We start from the raw sequence: 20,288 nt of genomic DNA, 5'->3' as shown, positions 1-20,288 counted from the left end.
AGCATGATGTTAACTACTTTCCTATGTGCACATCAATATGTTAAATACTGTTCTATTATTTAAAGAAACACAGATTGTGCAGGGACTGGTGACTGATGGCTGATGATTGTGCAACATGTCTTCTGACTAGTGCTGAAGTACCTTTACATTTTATATATTTATAAAAGAAAAAGCTTTTCTAGCACAATAACAATACATTCTTTCCAACACCGTTACAGATTTCATTTTCTTAACATGGAAACCAAAAGTTTGTCTTCAGGAAGCGTGTAACTCTCTTCTTATCAAGGTCAAACTCAAATTGCTTTCTTCCACTGAAGAAATAAAGGAAGTCTAGAAAAAAAAAACCAACAACAAAAAAAACCCAAACCCAGATAAATTATTATATTGTGGACATAAAGATTAGTGCACTTTAACAACATCCTCAAAGAGCTCAAAGCAACATTTGGATACAAATATGCTGCCAACAGCATCTAGACCCAGGTGTAACCTCTGCAGAACATGGTGCAGCAGCATGGAGACACCCTTCACAGCAAACCAGCCATGCATGTGCTGCACCACGTACTTGATGAACCCCACAAAATCACTCTACAAAAGATGCATCCTGTGCGTTTCTTCTGTTTAAAACATCTGCTCTTGCACACCAGCTGTGCTGAACCCACAGCAGGGTATGTTTGTAGCCACTTGTGGGCAGGTATTGCACAGAGCAGAGTGTGGCACAGAGCACAGCAAGGTGTGAGCAGGCACTTCCTCAATGGCTGCTGCCAGATTCCATGCAGGGAGGGAGAGCTCCAGCCTGGGCTAGTCATGTTCTCACTTCCCTCTTGGGAGTGAGGTCTCTCAGCACCACGTGTGAGACTCATTTAGGAGGAAGAAGTAAGATTTACTTAAAATTATGAAAAAACTAACACACATGGGTTTGGATGAGCAGCAGATGAGAAGCAAGGAGGCAACTGGGAAGATGTGACATGTGGCAGTGTGAATGTATCCTTGAGTCTAGCCCAGCATTTCCATGTCTAAGTAACATTCACCCTCCTGCAAGAGAAACTGGTGTCGATTGTTTCATGTCAGAGGGCCAGGCTGTGACAGGAACGCCTTATGTTGTTGAGATGTCACTGTGTTGAGTGTTTATCTTCAGGGTGTGATGTGCACATCAGCATGAATACAGATGTATCTCTCCCCTAGACCTGGCCTTTCCAGAGGTGCAGCTGTCACCAAAGGTGTACCATCACCATTTTTCAAGGGGGTAAAGTGTTATGTGACTGCTTCAGGGTTTTGGTCATCCTGTGGGTTCTGAGCAGCGTGTGGAAGTACCTGTCTCTGCCCAAACACTCAGCCCTATCACAATGAGCATTTCAAACAGATTTTAGCAAGAACTGTTACTCACTTTCATGTTGAAAAACAGCATCAATCTTCCCATTAATTCCTGGAAATGCATCTCTTAGCAGTAATGATTTTCTATCCATAGACTGACTTCTTTTATCATAACTGAGAAAAATTATAAACAAACAGGAGTCAGTGAAACCTGCAAGCAGTTCATGATTAATTCCTCTCAGCTCATTATCTTCTACCTATCAACAGAAAACCAAGTTCATTGAAGATTTTGAGTGTAATTTCGTAGTGTAGAAAGAGACACAATTTACTATAGATTAATTACTACTTTATTAACTGCACTGGATGAATTGCTTCTATTTACTCCATGTATGAATACCTAATATTGGAACCATCACCATAAATCTGTTTCTAATTTTTTTTTAAGCGACCATGCCTAAAGGAGCAATAGATAATAGATTATAAAAAGATTTCTTTCATGTTGTATCTCTGTAATAAAGATTTATCATGAAAAATCTGGACTTTTTTTGAAGTTATAATGTATTCTAAGTCAGTTTACTTGTTATTTACAGCAAGCTATTACATTTTTGGTGATGTGCAATTTATCTCTCTGTGCTGGAATAAGAAGACTTGTGAAAGTTTTTCCCTTGTATAACTTGCTTAGCAAGAGATTTAGTGATCAAACTCTTCATCATTCAAGTTACAAGAGTTTGACCTAAAATATGGAAGTTTGATCATCTGCTTTAACTACAGACACGTAGCTGAATAATTCTCTAGGGTGATCTCTATATACAGCCATTTGGGTATTGTGGTGGAAGGAAAGAGAAGTTTTGTTGTCATCTAAAATAATTCAGGTTATTTACTGCTTCCATTACAGGAGCACCTCCTTCAGCTGTTAGAAATCTATGTCCCCTAAGACAAACTTGAGCAGTAAGGATGGGATTGAAAAGAAAAAATAATAACCATGCACAGTATATAATTCTTTGCAGTACATTGCATTTATCAGCAACTTTATGAAACTATCTGTTAGTAACTGGAAAGTGGGTGACATTCTCATTCTTACTCCACAGAAATGTGTTTGATATGTGAATAATGAACTTCTGCCTGATATCCTGAGATGATTTGTGGAGCTGTACAATGACTTTTTAACCAAGACAGCTAAATGAAAACAAACAAACAAATAAACAGATAAACTGTTACATGAACAAAAAGGAAAGCTAAAAGCACTGTTCTACCTCCTTTCAAATATTTTTTCACAGTCAGTTGTGACACTGAAAGAGATCACCAAAAGTGTCTGACTAATGCATCCTAAATCATGACAGGATATTGACCATGTGATTATGTTTGTTTCTGTTTAGAAAAGTAGCACAGGAAATATTACCTCCAAAATTTGTCTGCTATGAAGTAATATGTTTTCCTCTCAATTCCATTATAAAAAGCAGCATCAATTTTGGTAACATCCTTTGAAAAGCCCAGGGTGTAGATTTTTTGGGGGTATCCAGGAAGTATGGTATCTCCTCTCACAACCCAGAATTCATTCCCTATTAAGAAAAGTTGATAACAACATGTTGTGAAAATCTTCTTCTGGGAATGACACAATGTTTTTCATGAAAGCCAGTGGTTACTTGAAACTAATCATTGAATTTGAAAATAACTGAAAGTAGTTCTAGAGTCCAAAAAAATGCAATAGTTCTTCACGTAACTTTTTTTGAAAACTGAAATTTCAGTCTTTCTTCATATTAATGCTAGTATCATTCTGAAATTCAATAGAAAATTTCCCAGAAGAAAAATTATAACATTTATTTTGGCAGGGAAAATTTTCAATGTGGGTATTAAGAAATTAGATGTTCTTTAACTTGGATAATAATTTTATTATTTCTGTGATTGAAACATGCCAATTTATTGGACTAAATTCAAGATTGTAGAATCCTACAGAAAGAGCTTAAGTTGTTTTGAAGACAAATGCAAAGTCTCTAGGCTACTTGGGAGAAAACAGGAAGATCAAAAGACAACATTTTACCTTTAAAAATGACCATTTCATCTTTTTCAGGAATTTCATATGCAGCATCGACACCAGGTGGCAGCTGTGGCCAGAATGAAGATACCAACTCAAAGTCAACTGTTCTGACTGCTGGATGTTTGCGCCAAATATGCCTTGTGTAAATATAGAACAGGTTTTAAATAAAATTGGATGTTCACACACACTAAGGTATGGAACCACATCATGGCCACCAGGGCAGTATTTATCTGATTAAACTCAGCTATGTACCTGAGTTAGTCAAGCTACATTCCCTATAAACTTAATGTAAAGACAGTTATTTCCATGGTGGGATTGCTCTCTTCTTGGTGCAGACATTTAAAATAGGTCGGATGAGCTGCTCTGTCAAAACATTTATTTCCCCTTATGCACAAGTGGAGCTTAGAGAGACCTGTTTCACAAGGCTGATATGCACTAAGACTTTGGCAACAAAAGCCCAGTTTTCCTTTCCTTTTATTAGTACACTAAGTCCTCACTAAAGGAGCTCCTCAAGCAGGTATTTTGTCAGGGCTGGAAAGCTCTCAGCTCTCTCAAAGCAAAGACAGCAAAGAGGGCCTGAGGTGTCCCAGAGCTGGCGATGTGTTTTGCCAAAGCTGAAGTCTCCCTGATGCTAAACACTTGGGACTTGCTTACAGCCTATAGTGAGAACAGCACATGTTTTCAGAGGAGACATTTCCCCCCACCCTATTCACAGCATCCCCTGTTCCCAAGGTCATCCTCCTCCTTATACTTATCTCTCTTCATTTCTCCACCACCCTCTTTGTTTTTGTTTTCCATCTTGTCTCCTGATTGCCTGTCTTATCTTCCTGTCAAAAATGGCTGATACTCTAATTAAAGTTACTTTTCTGTGCTGTGGGGCATAATTTAAAAAGTGACACTCAGGTATTTTACTTTCAGAAGCTGACTTACTTGTCTTTAAAGAACATTATTTCTCCACGGAAAGTGGTGACAGCATCAAACGTTAAATTGGAGCTGCAGCTGTTTGGCAGTGCAGGATCTTTTGACTCAGTTGGGTCTTTTATCTCAGTAGATTCCCTTTGATCATTGTTTGTATTAGGAGATGATCCTAAAAGAAGCAGTTTATGGAAGAAATTATAGTGTGAACTCACTGAGGTATATCCAGTACACAAAAATGTCACTGAAAGGTATCCAAAGCCTTTGAAATTAAAAGCAGTAGTTGATGAAAAATTTTGAATTACCATAGAGGTACTGTATGCCAGTAATATCATCCTGATGAAGAAGGTGTACTGAAGGGTCAAATTTCCTGTAAACTGGATACATCAGAGCACTGGGGTCTTTGGAATGGGAAAGTCCCAGTGAGTGGCCAAACTCATGGGCAGCAACATAAAACAGGTTCGCTCCTGAAAACATCAAACAAAACACATAATAGGAGAGCTGTGTCTTTTTATTTGTCCTGAATAACATGAAGGGCATAAGATAGATCAGAAACTTTCAGAGATGCTTGCCCAAGAAAATGAACTTGTGGAAAATTCAGTTGGAGATAAAATTCCGGTCAGAGGTAAAAAAAATGGAATCATAGCAGAGTGCAAGGAAATAGTCTGTAGATCCTGAAGAATTCAGTGTAGAAGAAGAACCCTGGGTCAGTACAAGTGAGGTAATTGTGCAGGAAGAGGTTTGAGGAGTGGGAAGAAGTGGGGGCCCCTTAAAAATAAAGCTCCCCCAGGGCATGGCAGAAGCTGAGCTGGATCTTAACTTCTTAAACCAGAGGCTCAGAGGTTTTTATATGCAAACCATATGCTCCTTCAAATCCGTGGCAATTTAAACACTTTGTAAGAGAGAGGAGACAGACACCGCACCCTTGATTCCATGTGCAACTTGCTTCAGGAAGGCTTGGAGAACTTAGTTACCTACCATCTGTGCTTTTGGTCCATGTTTCGTCCTCATCAAAGTGAGCATCTCCACCAAAGTCCTTTCCAGGTGCATAGGCATGGGCAAGGGAGCCTCCTGGGCCATCAAAGGGGATGAAGTCATTGTGACCTGAGGAGCAAACCCCAAACACAGCTGACTGGGGTTCTCGCGCACATTGAGCAGCACACAGCAAGCATAGATCCAGTGAACTACTGTAGCTCCCTAAATTGTCTTCCTCTTTCTCTTCATCTGACTCTATCCTTCCCCTAAAATGTTCAAGAGCTGTAACCGTAGCACCGAGAGCAAGAACTTAATTTTTCTGTCTGCTTGTTCAGCTGGACATTGATCTCCACATGTGCTATGTATGGGCGAAATTATTCCAGGTCAACAGCTCCATATAGGCAGTAACTTGTAATGGTTACATAGAGATTTACCTCTGGCTGCAAAGGAGATCATTATGTCTGCATCACCTCTGTCCTTCTTGATGAATCTCAGCGGGGTCACACTGCTCCAAACACTTAACGCTTTCTTGATCGCTGAGTTGACATCTGCTGGATGCAGGTCCGGTGTATAGTTCACTATCCTTTAAAATATAGGAGAGAACAAGTTGTGTTGTTACCACTCACCCTGTGCTTCACAGTGTCTTGACATGAAGAATTCCATTGTGATTACCTGTATGTCAAGACTTGTTTTGTCCATTTTGGCTCTCCTGCAAAGGTGGAGAACCCAGCTACATCAGGGAATCCACAGCGGTGTTTCTGTACCAAGTCCAAAGTGCCAGAATCCAGTTTCCCTGTCACCTCCAACCCAAAGAATTCCTGCATTTCTTTTAGTTTTTGGATCATTGCATTATTACTTTTCCAAACAAAAGGCTCCCCATCTTTCTTAAAGCCATAGTAATTTTCCAGGTACTTCTAATGAAAAAGAGAAACAAAAAACCCCAAAACTTAGAACAATAAATGATGTTTGCTTTTAAGCAATATATAAGATATTAAAGATATTAAACTTATAATATTATTACTTTTAATATTAAAATAATATTAAAGATATTATATTGAACTAACACAAATCAGTCATGTGCCTTTGCTGCTTTTCTTTCTGTTCTATGGCAGCATGGATAATAGTTTGCTAAAGCCTGTGTGAATATTTTTCTCTTAATGGTAGTTTTTTACATTGTATTATCACTACAAATATTTTGTAGTTATCAAAAGACATTTAAAATTAACATTTTTTTAATAGATTATTTTCTGGTAACTTGCCTTACCCTCCAAGGTTACCTAGAGTCCTTTAGAGAAAATAATTTGAAATACATAACTGAATATAAAATTTCAGTAGTTGCATCCTGTTTCCCCACATTTTAGACAGTAATAGTTCAGAAAAAATATAACTATACTTCATGAGGGATTATATTTCATAATATCACAAGGCACATAAATAACCACATTTCCACCTGAACTACAAACCAACCCTAGACTGACACAGGAGTTTAATCATTTGTAGAATTAACACAGAGTGAATGCATCATTGGATTTAATCAGTATCTAGAAAAAAGTAAAATAAGATGGTGCTAAGGTAGCCTTTGTCATCACATATGCATTTTGAGAAATATTCACTCATTTATTCTACTTGCTCTTTGGCTGCTCTATACTAGTTACACAGACTGCTGTGGATGCTCAACTGTAGCTAAACATCTCCCAGATCTCTACCTTCCTCACCTGGATAAGCTGCACGTCTTCTTCCTTTGGCTGTCTCATACTTGCAGGAAAAGCACAAGAAAGTGCTGCACATAATAATAGGAGAAATAGGACATTTTCCATTCTCATTTCCACTAGCCTTTATAGAAGACTTTTTTGTAGTCTGCCACACACCTGCATCACCTTTATATAGTATTTTTCTGCTTTATAAAGCTTTCCAATTCCTGACTCATTGATTCACACCATGTCTAGTTAGCAACAGAACAGCAAAACAAGAGTTTTACCATAAAACAGATCAGTGTTGTCTTTCATCCGGTTCCACCCTTGTGCAGGTTTTGCAACATGGAAATATGATTAATGAGAATATAATAGACCTGTAGTTCTTTTTAATGAGCTTATTCACCTTTTAATTGTTAAAATGTTAAATGTCTTACTCTCTAAAACTTAAAACATATCTCTTTAATGCTTTCCATTCAAAGATAATATTGATTTCAGAAGGGTTGTTGAAGTGCCTAAAGGGATAAATATTCACAGAATGTTACAGGACTGTAGACTACAAACAGAAAATTAGTTTTCTAGTTTGCTTTTTTTTTTTTTCAGGGAGGGCTTATATATTTTCTTTTGGAGGCTATTGTAGTGCCACCATCTTTCCCTTTGGTAGAGTCCTGTCAGTGCTATAACTTCTTGCTTGATGAAGCAATGATTTGTTAAGGCAGTTTTTTAAAAACAGTTTGCACTGGATGAAATGATCTTTTTTTTTCTGCAGGAAAATGTGAAATTAACACAAATAAATGAAAACACTTTTCTCAGCATATATAAAAATTATAAAAATTAAGCCAAGATATTTTCATGCTACTTTTATTCAGAAGGTATTTTACTTTCTCAGAGAACTGCCCAAAGACTTTATTTCCCATTCTCCTTCTTTAATACTTACTATAAGGTTTTAAAAAGCTCTTAGGTTTCCTGGATCAAAACTTTTGATGGCTGTCCTTGTCAGAGAGACAAGGACAAGACTCTGTTCTCAATTTCTGCTGCTGGTGGTAAGAATTGGTGAGACTCAACAGCAGGCCCATGCTAGATTGGGTCCACTTGTACTCCATGCCCAATCACACCCTCCACGCACTACCAAAAATGAGGACAAAACAGTGGGGATTGGAATCCTGAAGAGAGATGTCTTCTGCCATTGAAGACAGTCTTACATATCCAAGACTTCTGTGTGGGGCTGGCACAAGATTTTGGGTAAGCTTGCAGCACTGAGAAGCGGGTGAGACTTTGAATGTGCAGAGAGATAAACCCCCTTCCACAGAGCTGTCAGCATAATAGAGACGTGAAAGAAGAGTTTATAAATATATTGTACACTTGAGGTATTTGCTGAAATTATTTCCTGCTGGAGATCACTGTATTGGTACCAGAAGGATCCCCAGAGCAGAGCATGCCTGTGGCCATCCACAGGCAGGACATGAAGGATTGCTAGCTCTGGGCAGCTGAAGCAGCAAGGCAAGGCTGGTGGGACTCCACAAGGGTTATCTGGTCACTGAGGTCTGAATTTGTAGCCAAAGAGCAGACAGCTAAATGAAGCATTTCCATTAGGGAGAGAACCCCTCCCTAGTCCTGGAAGGAGATGGACAGGCACAGGGAATGATCCAGGAATGGACCAACGGAGCCAAGGGGAAGCAAAATCCCCTGAGGGAGCTTGTGGTCATGACTCCACTCACAGAGTTATGGGAGGTGTACCAGAGTGAATGAAATGACTCCAAAAATTGGTGCAGAATTCTCCTGTGAATCTTACACACTGACAGTATCTCTCTGCAGAGGTAGCTTCTGGTACAGCCTCCTACAGCCTTCCAACTCTTTTTTCTCTTCCCTCAGTGTCTTCATGTGTACTAGAAGGAAGAAGTAACTTTCCAGCCTGTAGGACTTAAATTTTCATCACTCATCTTCTTCTCTAATGAGTGGGCTACTAGAAGGCATCAAAACCATCTAGGAAAGTATTAATGACATTAATATAATTTTCTGATTATCACTTTCACAAGTACATACTTTTGTTACTCTTTTTCACTTTTCTCAATATTATTTCCTGTTTCTCACAAGTGATAATCACCTAGAATATGCTTTATAAAGAAAATTAGATGATCACATAGACCTTCGATGTTGTTCTTTGAGGTGACTTTATCCAGAAGTAGCAAAATATACAATATCAATCTCTGGTTTTAGCTTAAAGAAGTCAGTGTGAAAATTGCTATGTTCTCCTTTTTACAACCTTTAAATTGCTTGAGTAAGATCCTAGGATTGCCCTTATCGCTTTCTCTTCTGGAATTAATCTTCTGCCATGGATGCATTCCCAGAGCCCCACTCTAAGACATATAATACAAGACATAACATATACACAATATCTTTATTGTTATTATTATTAACCTTAACACAAAGGTTATTTCTAATTCACAATTCATATATTTTAAAACTAATTAATAATGTAGTATAGAGAAAAGAAAAATAGCATCTCATAGAGCCTCAATAGGATGAATCTAAGTCGGCTTGCTGTGCAAAGCCAAGGGCTTAATTACCCAGAGCTTGAAACTGCTCCTCTCTGCTGCCTTATGTACCCCCAGTGTCCCAGCCAGGCTGAACTCTGGTAGCAGTGTAGGGCCCCTGGCCAAAACCTGGGGGAGCAGGTCTGTGCAGGGGAAATTTCTGAGCTGTAAAACTGCAACTTCAGCCTGTGCTGCCATGAACATTGCTTAACTCAGTGCCTTCAGCACCTCCTTCCTGGCTGTGCTGCAAACCCTCAGACCTGGCAGCACAAACTTAGCCTCAAAAATATCCTATTGCTCACAAAGATGAATGTGTGACCCACTTCTGGCTTTTATATAACACTTGTGGGTCTCCAGCATGATTCCCTGATTCCCTGGCAGCATTCAGTGTTCCAGTTCTAGTCAACTTGCACATAGGTCACCCTTGTTCTCTGTCAGTGAAGTCGGTAAGGGATTTTTACCTGAGATTTCATTGCAAGGGATTGGGTCTAGGTCAACTGTTGCACAGTCAAGAATTTTAGTTGTAACAGGTTATATTTTGTGATCCTAATTTGCATGCCTGCTCTTGGATTCCAAGGGAAGTTTCTATTCATATGGGACAAATACTTGAAATTATGGATAAATTTCCCCTGCTGGCACCCAAGAGGCCTTTAATTCCAGCAATAATTTATGAATTATAAAAAAATCATGGTTACAAGAAATCTTCTCTTGTTCACTGAGTATAGAAAGGCAGCATTCCAGCTTCTGATGTTTCCAACGTCATCTGAGCTACGTCTTTCATTTGCCAGGAATTTCATTGCTTTTCCCAAATTGAAAGTAATGTTTCATTTCAAAGTTTAAGATATTAACAAAGCAGAAATACAGATAGAAATTCCATGATTAACACATCTCACTAGTCTCCTTGTCTACGTGAAATCCATGGCATGTTGTCATCCATTTCTAATCCAGTCTACACTTGCTACATTTTCCTTCACAGCTAGGTAAATATCATTCATTTTTAAGATATTATGAGTTTAAGCTAATTAATACCCAAAGGCATGGGAGTATTGTAATTTTGCTGTTTCCTGGATGTCATAACTAAAAAAGCAGTACTAACCTTATGCAGGAGAAATACTTTAATGTGAGTCATTGTAAACATCAACAGTGTTCTGCTTCACTGTTGCTGAAATGTTCCTTTTGGTTCCTCTTTAACCACTTTCAAGTCTCAGACAGCAGCAAGAACCTAAAGGTTTGATTTCTGAAGGTAGCTTTCACATACAAGAAGGCATCTACTTAGGATATCAAACTATGCAAGCATTTTTGAAAACAAAGGGAATTAACCCCCTTAGTTATGCACAAACAGTACTCACAAGCACCCTGCCTAAGCCTGCAGGCATCTAAAATGCTTGGACTGAAGTTTGTACAGAACAGGCTATGTACAGAGCAAGAACTATTGAGAAAGACACTGGGAGGTGTTAGGGCAACACCAGCTTTCCTGTGTTTCTGCCTGGAAACCAGCCCTGCCTGGACTGCTGCCAGGTGATCTCAGCCACTTTTCAGTCCATGACTTCACCACGGTGAACCACTGCCCTTGTGGCAATGCTGAGCTCTTGTGTCCCTACTTGACATGACAGCAGGGACTGTTGTTAAAGTTAAAAGTGACTTTTAAGACATGGCCTGATCTGTAACGTAGGTTGGTTTTGTTGGAGTCTGAAATACAGACATACAGTGTGAAATACAGTGTGCCCTTGTTTCTAATGTTTAGTTCTGAGATTCAGGAAAACACTGAATTTCATGTTATATGAAATTCATGAGCACGTTTTCATAGTGATACATGAAAACAAACGTTAAAGTTAGATAGAAAAAGCTAAAAGTGTAGGTGTGTAGATTAGAAAGTTTCTTAAATCACTGGGTGAAAAAGTAGTTTAGAGAACAGGAGACAATATGGAGAATTTAGGGTGTTGTCCCTTGCCCTTCTTCTTTCTTCTTCATGTTCTTCTCCTGGAGGTTTTTGGGTAGTAGTTAGATAGAAAATGCCGCAGTGCATCACAGAGGTGATGGGTCATTGGGTCATTAGGAAAAATAATATACGTGTATATTGTTAATTGGATAAAAATAAGTATAAAGATAAAAGAACTGCGTAGTTCGAGGCCATTTTGTGTATCAGACATGAAGTGTGCCACAAGGCCTTGTTTGTACCATCAGAAGAAAGAAATGTACCAGATTGCAAAGATTAACCTTGTAACCAGCCTAGAGAGACCTGTTAAGTTTTGTAAGGATCCTTCAATAAACACGAGAAACAAGATTCTAACGAGCTCGAGAGTTTACTTCAAATAATAAAGATTGAGATAAGTGGAACTCCCCACGAGGGAGGATCCCAGAAGAATTCAGCCCAGAGAAGGCTGGGAAAATATAGAAAAGCTGTATCTACAGAGAATTGAGCCCAAAGGAGGCAAAGAAAAGAGAGAGGGAGGTAACAGGTTTTAAACCTGACTTTAGAGGTACTTAGAGCATATCTAGCATGGCACAAAACATGCATGAAGAGAACATGGCAGAGATGAGAGTGAGATATTCCAACATCATAAAATTATAGAATTGTTGGGGTAAAAAGGACTCTAAGGATTATATTGTTCCAGCCCACCCTTGACAGGCTGGGACACCTTCCGCTAGACCAGATTGCTAAAAGCCCAATCCAACCCGGCATCATCTCTGCTGCCTTTCTTTGGTCTTGTCTGTGAGCACAGAGGGATGGTGGGCCTGTGGGTGCACTAGGAGACACATGACTTCCTCTGGCCCTGATGGATGGGGGGACAGGTGGTAGTATGTCTTTGATCAGATGTCTCAGGCAACTGCCCTGCGCAGAAAATCAGGAACAAATCTTACATCTGCCAAATGGGTTTGAGCTGTGGTAGCGGGAATGCTGTCCTTGTCAGCCATTCCCATCCTCTCTTTCTGCCTTTGCCAATTCTGCTACAGAAAGAGTAATAGCAAGTCAACTTCCTTGTACAGCCACATTATCAGAGCAGTGTAAGAGATAGGATCAAATCCCTTCAAAGAGAGGATGGACTACAGCCAAGCTGTCTGCCAGCCCAAGGGGTGTTTAAACTCATTGAGCTATTGCCCTGTGAGACAGTCCTAAAAAAGGACCATGGAGGAAGCAGATGTGCTTTTCTGTGTCTCACCAGTTATCCTATGGAGGATTCATCTGTAGTAATTACATAAAAATCCTTGGTTTTTTTATAATTTTGGCTATTTGCTCTGGGTAGTGCTCTTGTTTCTGATTTGTTGTTGAGCATTGGGAAGTGGACTGCCAGCCCTGACTCCTTTTCCATGGCACATGGTTACAGCTCCAGAGGGCTAATCCACTGACTTCCTGTGACCATATCATATCATATCATATCATATATCATAAAATATCATATCATATCATATCATATCATATCATATCATATCATATCATATCATATCTCCATCACTTCCCAGCCTGCCTGCATGCTACCTGTATCCCCAAACTGGACACTTACCCATTTCTCTGGTCACTCATTCCTGCCGTACCAATGGTTCTATCCATTACAGCCACTCTCAGGGGCACTGGTCCTCTCAGCCCACTGCCATGTCCCCACCCCTGCCTTGACACCTCTGTCCCTGTGCCAGGGGTCATGGCAGGTTAGGCCACAGACTCCAGGCTCTCCCTTCACACACTCTTGTGTTGGGTCTCCTCTTAACTTTTCTGCCTTCCCCACATTGTTCCTGAGTGTCTTGTTTCCCTGCTTTGTCACCTGGGTAGTTTTTAATTGCCTGCAAAACTGTCCCTCTACTTCCCTTTAACTTTCCCCGCACAAGCACTGAGCCCTGCTGAAAACGCTGACGGGTCCTGGTGCTGTTCAGGCTTGTGTGTGGTTGTAGCAGATGCCTTGTCTCCACTGGACTGCATCAGAGCAAAAGAACTGCTAAACTCAAGCAAAATACTTTATTACTCAAAAACAAACTGATTAATAAATAGTTGGAGAACAAAATAAATTAAAACTGTACATTAGGTTTTACATTTTAAGGTTTTAAATTAGAATTGCCGAAGATTTGGCATTTCAGACTCAGATGCACAGGAACAGCTGAATAATACTGTTTTAAAACTAAAAACATGAAAAACTATTTCTGGTACAAATATACTCCTGCACCATCACTTAATATTTCTAGCAATTAAACCAGCTGTTGCTTTTCATTATACGGATGAGTTTCTTCCTTTTGATGTCAACCTCATACTGGTTCGATCCATGGAAAAAGTAGAAATATCCTAGAATTAGAAGGAAAAAATATTGACAAATTAATATTTCATTTTTGTATACCTCTTGTTAAACACTCACTATTTCCTTGGGTGATTTAAAAAAAAATCAAACCAAAAATTTAATATATGCATTGAAACCTATTTTTTTTTCCTTTAGTAGGTGGCCTTTGGGGTTTTTTAAAATTACATTTTAATTTATTTACCATTTTTCTGAAGGGCAGCATCAATTGGATGGCTGATCCCCTGGAAGTCAGCAACAATTCTTCGTGGATAGCCTCTTTCCATTGATTGGGTATTTTCATTGAAACTAAACAAAGAAAATGCATGAAAACAGAAAATAATCATGTGTCACTCAGTGTTGAAGCCAGATGGATTTTTTACAAATTATGCCTACTCTCTGCTGAAAATCCAGCACCTGCAATCTATGACCTCATGGAGCTGTTTAAATCCTGGCTGTGTGAATATTTACATCTTTAGTAGCCTAGGTAAGTCTGTTTTCAGAATATCAGAGCAGAATATTTACTTTCATTCCATGAGACTGATAATAAGGCTGAATGGGGCTTATACTGAGTAATAATCTTAAATAATTATTCAAACATAATTATTTTAATTTTACAGCACACAATCTATAAAGTAACCCCATAAGAGAAATGCAAACTTCAGACATAAAAACATTATTTTATGACAGTATTACAGATTAATTATTAGGCTAAGATTACTGCTTAGCTGAACTGTTTCTTAGGAAGTAAATATTTTAATGTCCTTCTATAACTTTCTTGATTTTTCATTTATAGATTTCACAGATCACTTCTGCATCTTAGTAATTACTGAATGAATACCTGACATGATGACAAAGTCTACTTGATTTTTATTTTTTATGCTAGTTATAATACATTATATTTTTATACTAGCTTACACTATTTCTTAATGAATAAACAAAACTGATTTTCCCCTTAATCACAGCCTGGTAAGAGTAAGTGAATACTCAGGTGTAACAGATTTTGTTTTATAAAAAGACCTGAGTACTTGAGTTTCAGCTTTTAGCAGCTGAGAAGGCTGACAAAAAGAGGACATGAATTTCCTGTAAAAATACTCATATCACTCGATTAAAAAAGCTGTTTTGATTATCTCTTGTACAGAAGAGAGAAGAGCCTTACCTCCAGTACTTGTTGCCGACAAAGAAATAGGTTCTCTTGGTACTTTGGTCATGAACAGCTGCATCAATTTTCCTGACACTGGTGGGGAAGCCCAGGTTCTGAATGGGCTTGGGGAACCCTGAGTCTATTCTGTAGCCACTGACAGCCCAGTACTGATCATCTACAGGAGAACAGAAAAAGCTGTAAGGATTCTTGAGAAGTCTGATCTCTTTTTTGTCAAAGCCTCAGAGCTTTCTGTGTAGTAAATGCCACCAAAGAGCACAGATGTCCAGCTGAAAAAATTATCCACTTAGGGCACACAGAAGTTTGAATATCTCATAGCTGTTGGATTTTCTTTTTTTATATAGTCATTAAGAATATTATATACTCAATAATTAAAATAATTAAAATAATTGAAAGGTGTGTTTGTCATCTTTAAAAATATATTTAGATAGTGTAATGTAGCAATCAATTTTGTCTCAGCTATGGTTTTCTCTCTCACTGACCAAAGTAAGTCTGTGTAGAACTGTTGTAAGTAGCATTAGTTAATGGCAGTAACATAATTTTCAAAATTTATATGGATTTAAATATTAAGAGTATCCTCTGTTGTTGGTAGTACTAATATTAGAATTAATATGAATATACTAGCATGATATTCCTTCCATTATGATTAAATAACATCAGCAGTATTGCTATAACTTCATGTATGCATAAAAAACTGATGGAAATATAAGAGAAGTACCTTTGAAAAATAGCACTCGGTCCTTCTTGTCAACCTCATACGCAGCATCAAAGCCAGCTATCAGTGATGGCCAGAAGGAGAAGATGGTGTCGTGCTCAATTTCTGAGAAATATGGACTTTTGCGCCAGACATAACTGAAAGAAACAAAGCCAGCAGTGCTTTATTGTCTATACTTCATTAGGAGATCATGGGCCCATAAATATACTTTAAATCCTAGTGTCTGGGTGTAGGAACCAGTGCTCCCTATGAGGCAGAGATACCAACCCTTTTGGGATGAAGTCCTTCCCTCTACTCTGCTTCCTCACAGATCTGTGCCCTTTGCTACAGGTTGCTCTAAGGTCACAGGATAGTTGAGGTTGGAAGAGACCTCCGAAGTTCATCTTGTCTGACCCCTCAGGGTCACCTACAGCTCAGACTGGGTCACCTATGGCTGGTGGCCCAGTGGAGTTCTGAATTTGCACCCTAATAGTTTGTGCAGGACAACATAGATTATCTGTGGCAGTGCTGACAATTGCAGTTTTCTCTTCACCATGACCAGGTATAGGCAGGCACATGTAGGCAGGCACATGTCACCTCAGTTTGGTTGCAAATGTTAAATAAAAATTCTTGAGAAACATGTGAAAACCCAATTTAAGGAAGAACTGCTCTTTCCCCTTCCTCCCCGAAAATTATTAAGTTTTTAAGCTACGATTCTTCATGTGTTTTTGAAGGAAAGGAAGCTTATTCAATCAAACCACAACTGCCAAGCCAAAAAAGGGGTGAAGCCCTGAGCCTGACCCACTGTTTGCTCTCACCAGACTGGATGTGCCCAGCCAACAACTCACTACAGAGCAGTGTCACAGCATGCCCGAAACAAGGCCACCCTGTAACATCAGGGGCTCCCTGTAGACATTACTGGGCAGTTGATCTAGTGCAGAATCCTAGGTCAGGGTGACACTAAAAGTCACCAGTGACATTTTCCACAGCTCCCTGGCCCACACATGGGATGGTGTGATGAGGACAGTGCTGCATGTGAAGCAGCTGCAGGCTGAGGAGTGACACTGGAATTATTCAGCCTTGCACAATTTTAAGACATGGACGATCGTGTATGATGGATTAAAACATTATACCCACTTGTCAATGAACCATGTTACTCACCCAGCCCAGGTGGGTTTGTAAAATTTTTCAAAGTTGCCTTAACACTTACAGAAAGAAACTTTTTCCTTGGTAACCAAGGGAGGATAAATTCCCTGAACTGAACTTAATGCTTTTCCTTTCTGAGTCTCACAGAAAGATGTTGCTGGAAATAAAAGCACTTACCTGCCTTTGAAGAACAGTGTTTCCCCACGGAGAGTAGTGATAGCGTCAAAAGTCAGATGAGGGTCGCAGTCATCTGGTCTTTGGGGTTGCTTGGAGGGTGTAATTTCTGTTGGATCTTCCCTGGGAGGCATTTGAGTTGGTACTTCTGAAGGTACCATTTCAGTTGGTTCTTGCGGGGGAAAAGCTTTTGTTGGAAGTGCAGCAGATTCCTTGGGGGGTCCTTTGGAAAATAAATAAGTGTGGAATTGGAAGGTGGATCAGAGCAATTCATGTCACAGCATTTCAGGCTGTACCATGTGAAGCTAAATGTATTGTATAGGCAGCTGTGCACGTACATTCTGCGGAAGATAAGAGGGTTTAATGCTATAGTCATGGGCTGTTCCTCTGGTATCACTGGGGAAAGGCTCTTGGATCTTTTGACTAACTGGAATGAACAAAGTCTACAGACTCCATTTCACAGTGTAGACTGTTAGCCATAAAAACCCCAAGAGATTTGCCAAAAAATAATAACAGGAATTTAAACCTCAGTATCTTTCTTGTAGTAGGGAGTTCAGTACATTTTATCTGTTGGGTAAAATGAATTATAAATTGTTATCCATCATTCACCAGAAAACGATGCTTCTTTCTTACCATAGAGGGCTTGAATGCCATCAATGTCATCCTGATGAAGTTGGTAGTACCTCGTATCCGTGGCCATATATATAGGATACATCAAAGCACCGAAAACATTGGAATGACCGAGACCTAGTGAGTGGCCCAACTCATGAGCAGCAACAAGAAATAAGTTGAATCCTAAAAAAGATCCACCACAAAGAACAAACACTAAATGAATTATTTGCATGACAGCAGGAGAGAGGTGCCATTCTCTCATGTGAGATATATCATTCACGGTCTTAAAAAAATAGCAAAATCTAACCATGCCCAAGTAAGAGCTCTCTGACCTTCTGGAGAAGAAATGAGTTTTGAATTATAGGCACTGATTTCTCACTGGGAAAACCACTCTGGGAACAGTTTTTTATCCATGTTGCATAAATTTTCCAACAAAGAATCAAGGTTTCTTTAAAAATAACAGTTGAAAAGCAGGTGAGAAGGTTTTAGTCACCTGACCAGATTTTCAGAATTTACCCAGTAACTACCTCACAAAACCAGTAACATGTAACATAATCCCTGAACACTGCTGGAAACCAGAACACTTCATTGTTATATTTAATTTAATTTGCTGATAAATTCAAGATATTTTTTTTCTTTCCAAAAGTTAAAGATTAGCATCACTTTAAATCAGAAAAAAAACCCCAACCCAAACAAAAACCAAACAAACAACCAAACAAATGTAAGAGGTTATATTATGACCTTTAAGGTCATTATCCAAGGGTGAAAATTCCCTGTCTTTTGATGCCATGATTACCCAACATTGCTATTCCATGCTAACTTCATTTCCTTCACTGGAGCTGTAACTGCAGTCTGCATTAACTTCAAGGAACTGTTGTGACTGCATCCCAGATCAAAAAATGCAGAACTGGTTTACTAAATTACACTGACATTTCACATCTCAGTAAATACTGGAATTACAGCCACAGGATATGTGACTTTATGGCATCTTCAAGACAACACTTTCTAATAAAATAACAGTCAACACAATATTTAAGTTTGCCTACCACTATAGGTCGTAAATTTGGTCCAGTTTTCATCTTCATCAAAATGAGCATCTCCTCCTATCCCACTGCCAGGGGGGTATGCATGAGCCAGAGTTCCTCCTGGACCATCAAAGGAATAGAAGTCACCGTGAACTAAAAATAAAGGGGAAAAAAGGGATGCTTTTCATTATCTTGGTAAGAAAAAGTGACAAGTACTACGATTTTCTGGCAACAGAGTGTCCTTACATCCAGATGCAAAGGAAATCATTATATCTGCTTGACCGCTGTAGATCCTGGTGAACCTCAGAGGGGTGACACTGCTCCAGAGCTGGAAGGCTCTTGCAATTGCTTCCTCTACATCAGCTTGCAGCATGTCTGGAGTGTAGTTCAAAATCCTGTGAATTAAAGACAAGAGGAATTAAAAGCAACCAGATCACATGTGGCTGGGACATATGTTATCAAGGTCAAACATTTGAATCTGTTGTTACAATTATTTATGTGTCTCAAGTGGTTATTTTCAAAATATTTGCTTACATAACAGATGAAGATTTCACAGTTTTCTTTCATGCCTTTCAGAAACCCTAACAAATATACTCAGTTGTATTCCTTCTATCCACTGAGTATATTATTTATTAGCCTATTCGCTAACTAATGTAAACTCCTATTTTGTTATTCTCATCACTATTTGGAAGCCTGAATAACTTCCACATCCCTTTTCATCCTGAATAGAGCTTTTATATGGAGAAATACAGAAATAAATAGTGAAGAACCCGTTAACATTACTTCTGCCTAGCATTCACAGAGCTTCTCAGTGGTGTGGAGAAAAACCTGCTCTAATGTACGTTACCGATAGGTCACATCTTCTTTCTTCCATGTGGGGCTGTGTGGGAAGGCGCTGTATGAACGGATGTCTGGTATTCCACATCTAGGCTGCTTCATCATGTCCAGCGTTTTCTGATTCAGCTCCCCAGTCACCTCTAGCCCAAAGAATGACTGCATCTCTCGTATTTTATCAGACATGTGGTTGAGGTCCTTTGCTTTAAAGAGAGAATGTTTCTCTTCTTTAAAATCATAGAAGTTTTCAAGGTATTTCTGGCAGGGAAGAAAAAAGCAACAGTTTAGAATGTAAAACTTTCTTTTCAAGTGCAGAGATCTGGTAATAAAATATTCTACATTGCTAATACATCACTGTGTTCATTTTCTCAATAAATTCATTCATCAGTTCTGTCCTTAATCCTTACCTTAGCAAATTGCATGTCTTCTTTTTCCTTTTCTGGAGCCACTGGGAAAGCAGAAGAGCATGTAACATATAACAACTCAATGAAAAGAAGGATCTTTGTCTTCATCTTTGTCTCCCTGTCCTACCAGCCCTTGCTAGAAGACCTCTCAATCTCTTTTTCCTCTGTCTAAGACTCACCAGTGTTTCACTATTTATATCAGTGCGGTGCTTGCTAAAGTCAATAATGGCATGACTCAGCTTATAACATCCTCTGATTTTCCACAGAAACACAGAAAACAAATTTGGGTTTAGAAGCAAGCAAACACATGACAGTTTACCTTGCCCAAAACCCCCTGATTTCGCAATCATATTATCGGACAGTATGTTGTTTTTTTCTTGATTCCTAAAGTGGGATGGATGAAAACTACCACATTTTTCAGAGTTGCTGAAGTGACCTGGCTCTTTGTGAGAGTAATTCCTCATAGTACCTGAGAAGTACTCTAGAAATTGTCTTCAGTTTTCTCAATGCAGCTTGC

The 20,288-nt window shown here is 39.0% G+C and overlaps 2 protein-coding genes across 2 annotated transcripts; both read right to left on the bottom strand.

The window, feature by feature from the left end:
- Window positions 1-229: 229 nt before the first annotated feature.
- Window positions 230-7,053, bottom strand: LOC131580811 (stromelysin-1-like). The gene is made up of 10 exons (XM_058842451.1): window positions 6,952-7,053; window positions 5,909-6,150; window positions 5,671-5,819; window positions 5,240-5,365; window positions 4,567-4,728; window positions 4,277-4,433; window positions 3,350-3,483; window positions 2,711-2,870; window positions 1,385-1,485; window positions 230-330 (listed from the first exon to the last, which is right to left on the bottom strand). Exons 1-10 carry the CDS (start codon window positions 7,051-7,053, stop codon window positions 230-232), a joined length of 1,434 nt encoding a protein of 477 aa, XP_058698434.1.
- Window positions 7,054-13,451: 6,398 nt separating this feature from the next.
- Window positions 13,452-19,894, bottom strand: LOC131582703 (stromelysin-1-like). The gene is made up of 10 exons (XM_058846146.1): window positions 19,775-19,894; window positions 19,381-19,625; window positions 18,780-18,928; window positions 18,555-18,686; window positions 17,530-17,691; window positions 16,900-17,119; window positions 15,601-15,734; window positions 14,880-15,039; window positions 13,926-14,029; window positions 13,452-13,731 (listed from the first exon to the last, which is right to left on the bottom strand). The coding sequence occupies exons 1-10, from the start codon at window positions 19,877-19,879 to the stop codon at window positions 13,631-13,633; spliced, it is 1,512 nt and encodes a 503-aa protein (XP_058702129.1). The 5' UTR covers window positions 19,880-19,894; the 3' UTR covers window positions 13,452-13,630.
- Window positions 19,895-20,288: the final 394 nt, after the last annotated feature.

The sequence above is a fragment of the Poecile atricapillus genome, chromosome 1 (genome assembly GCF_030490865.1).
Source record: "Poecile atricapillus isolate bPoeAtr1 chromosome 1, bPoeAtr1.hap1, whole genome shotgun sequence".
Taxonomy (NCBI): Eukaryota; Metazoa; Chordata; class Aves; order Passeriformes; family Paridae; genus Poecile; species Poecile atricapillus.
The sequence above is the reverse complement of the archived record's forward strand: the minus strand, read 5'-3'. Positions and strand labels throughout refer to the sequence as shown.

What these genes read in the sequence shown, in the direction of transcription:
- LOC131580811 (XM_058842451.1), bottom strand. Translation starts at nt 7,053, where the DNA reads ATGGAAAATGTCCTATTTCTCCTATTATTATGTGCAGCACTTTCTTGT. An exon ending in TGGCATACAGTACCTCTATG is followed by an intron (nt 4,434 to 4,566) that starts GTAATTCAAAAT and finishes TGCTTCTTTTAG; the next exon opens with GATCATCTCCTAATACAAAC. An exon ending in ATAGCAGACAAATTTTGGAG is followed by an intron (nt 1,486 to 2,710) that starts GTAATATTTCCT and finishes AATTTTTCTCAG; the next exon opens with TTATGATAAAAGAAGTCAGT.
- LOC131582703 (XM_058846146.1), bottom strand. Translation starts at nt 19,879, where the DNA reads ATGAAGACAAAGATCCTTCTTTTCATTGAGTTGTTATATGTTACATGC. An exon ending in GATTTCCTTTGCATCTGGAT is followed by an intron (nt 18,687 to 18,779) that starts GTAAGGACACTC and finishes CTTTATTTTTAG; the next exon opens with TTCACGGTGACTTCTATTCC. An exon ending in CAAATTTACGACCTATAGTG is followed by an intron (nt 17,692 to 18,554) that starts GTAGGCAAACTT and finishes GATCTTTTTTAG; the next exon opens with GATTCAACTTATTTCTTGTT.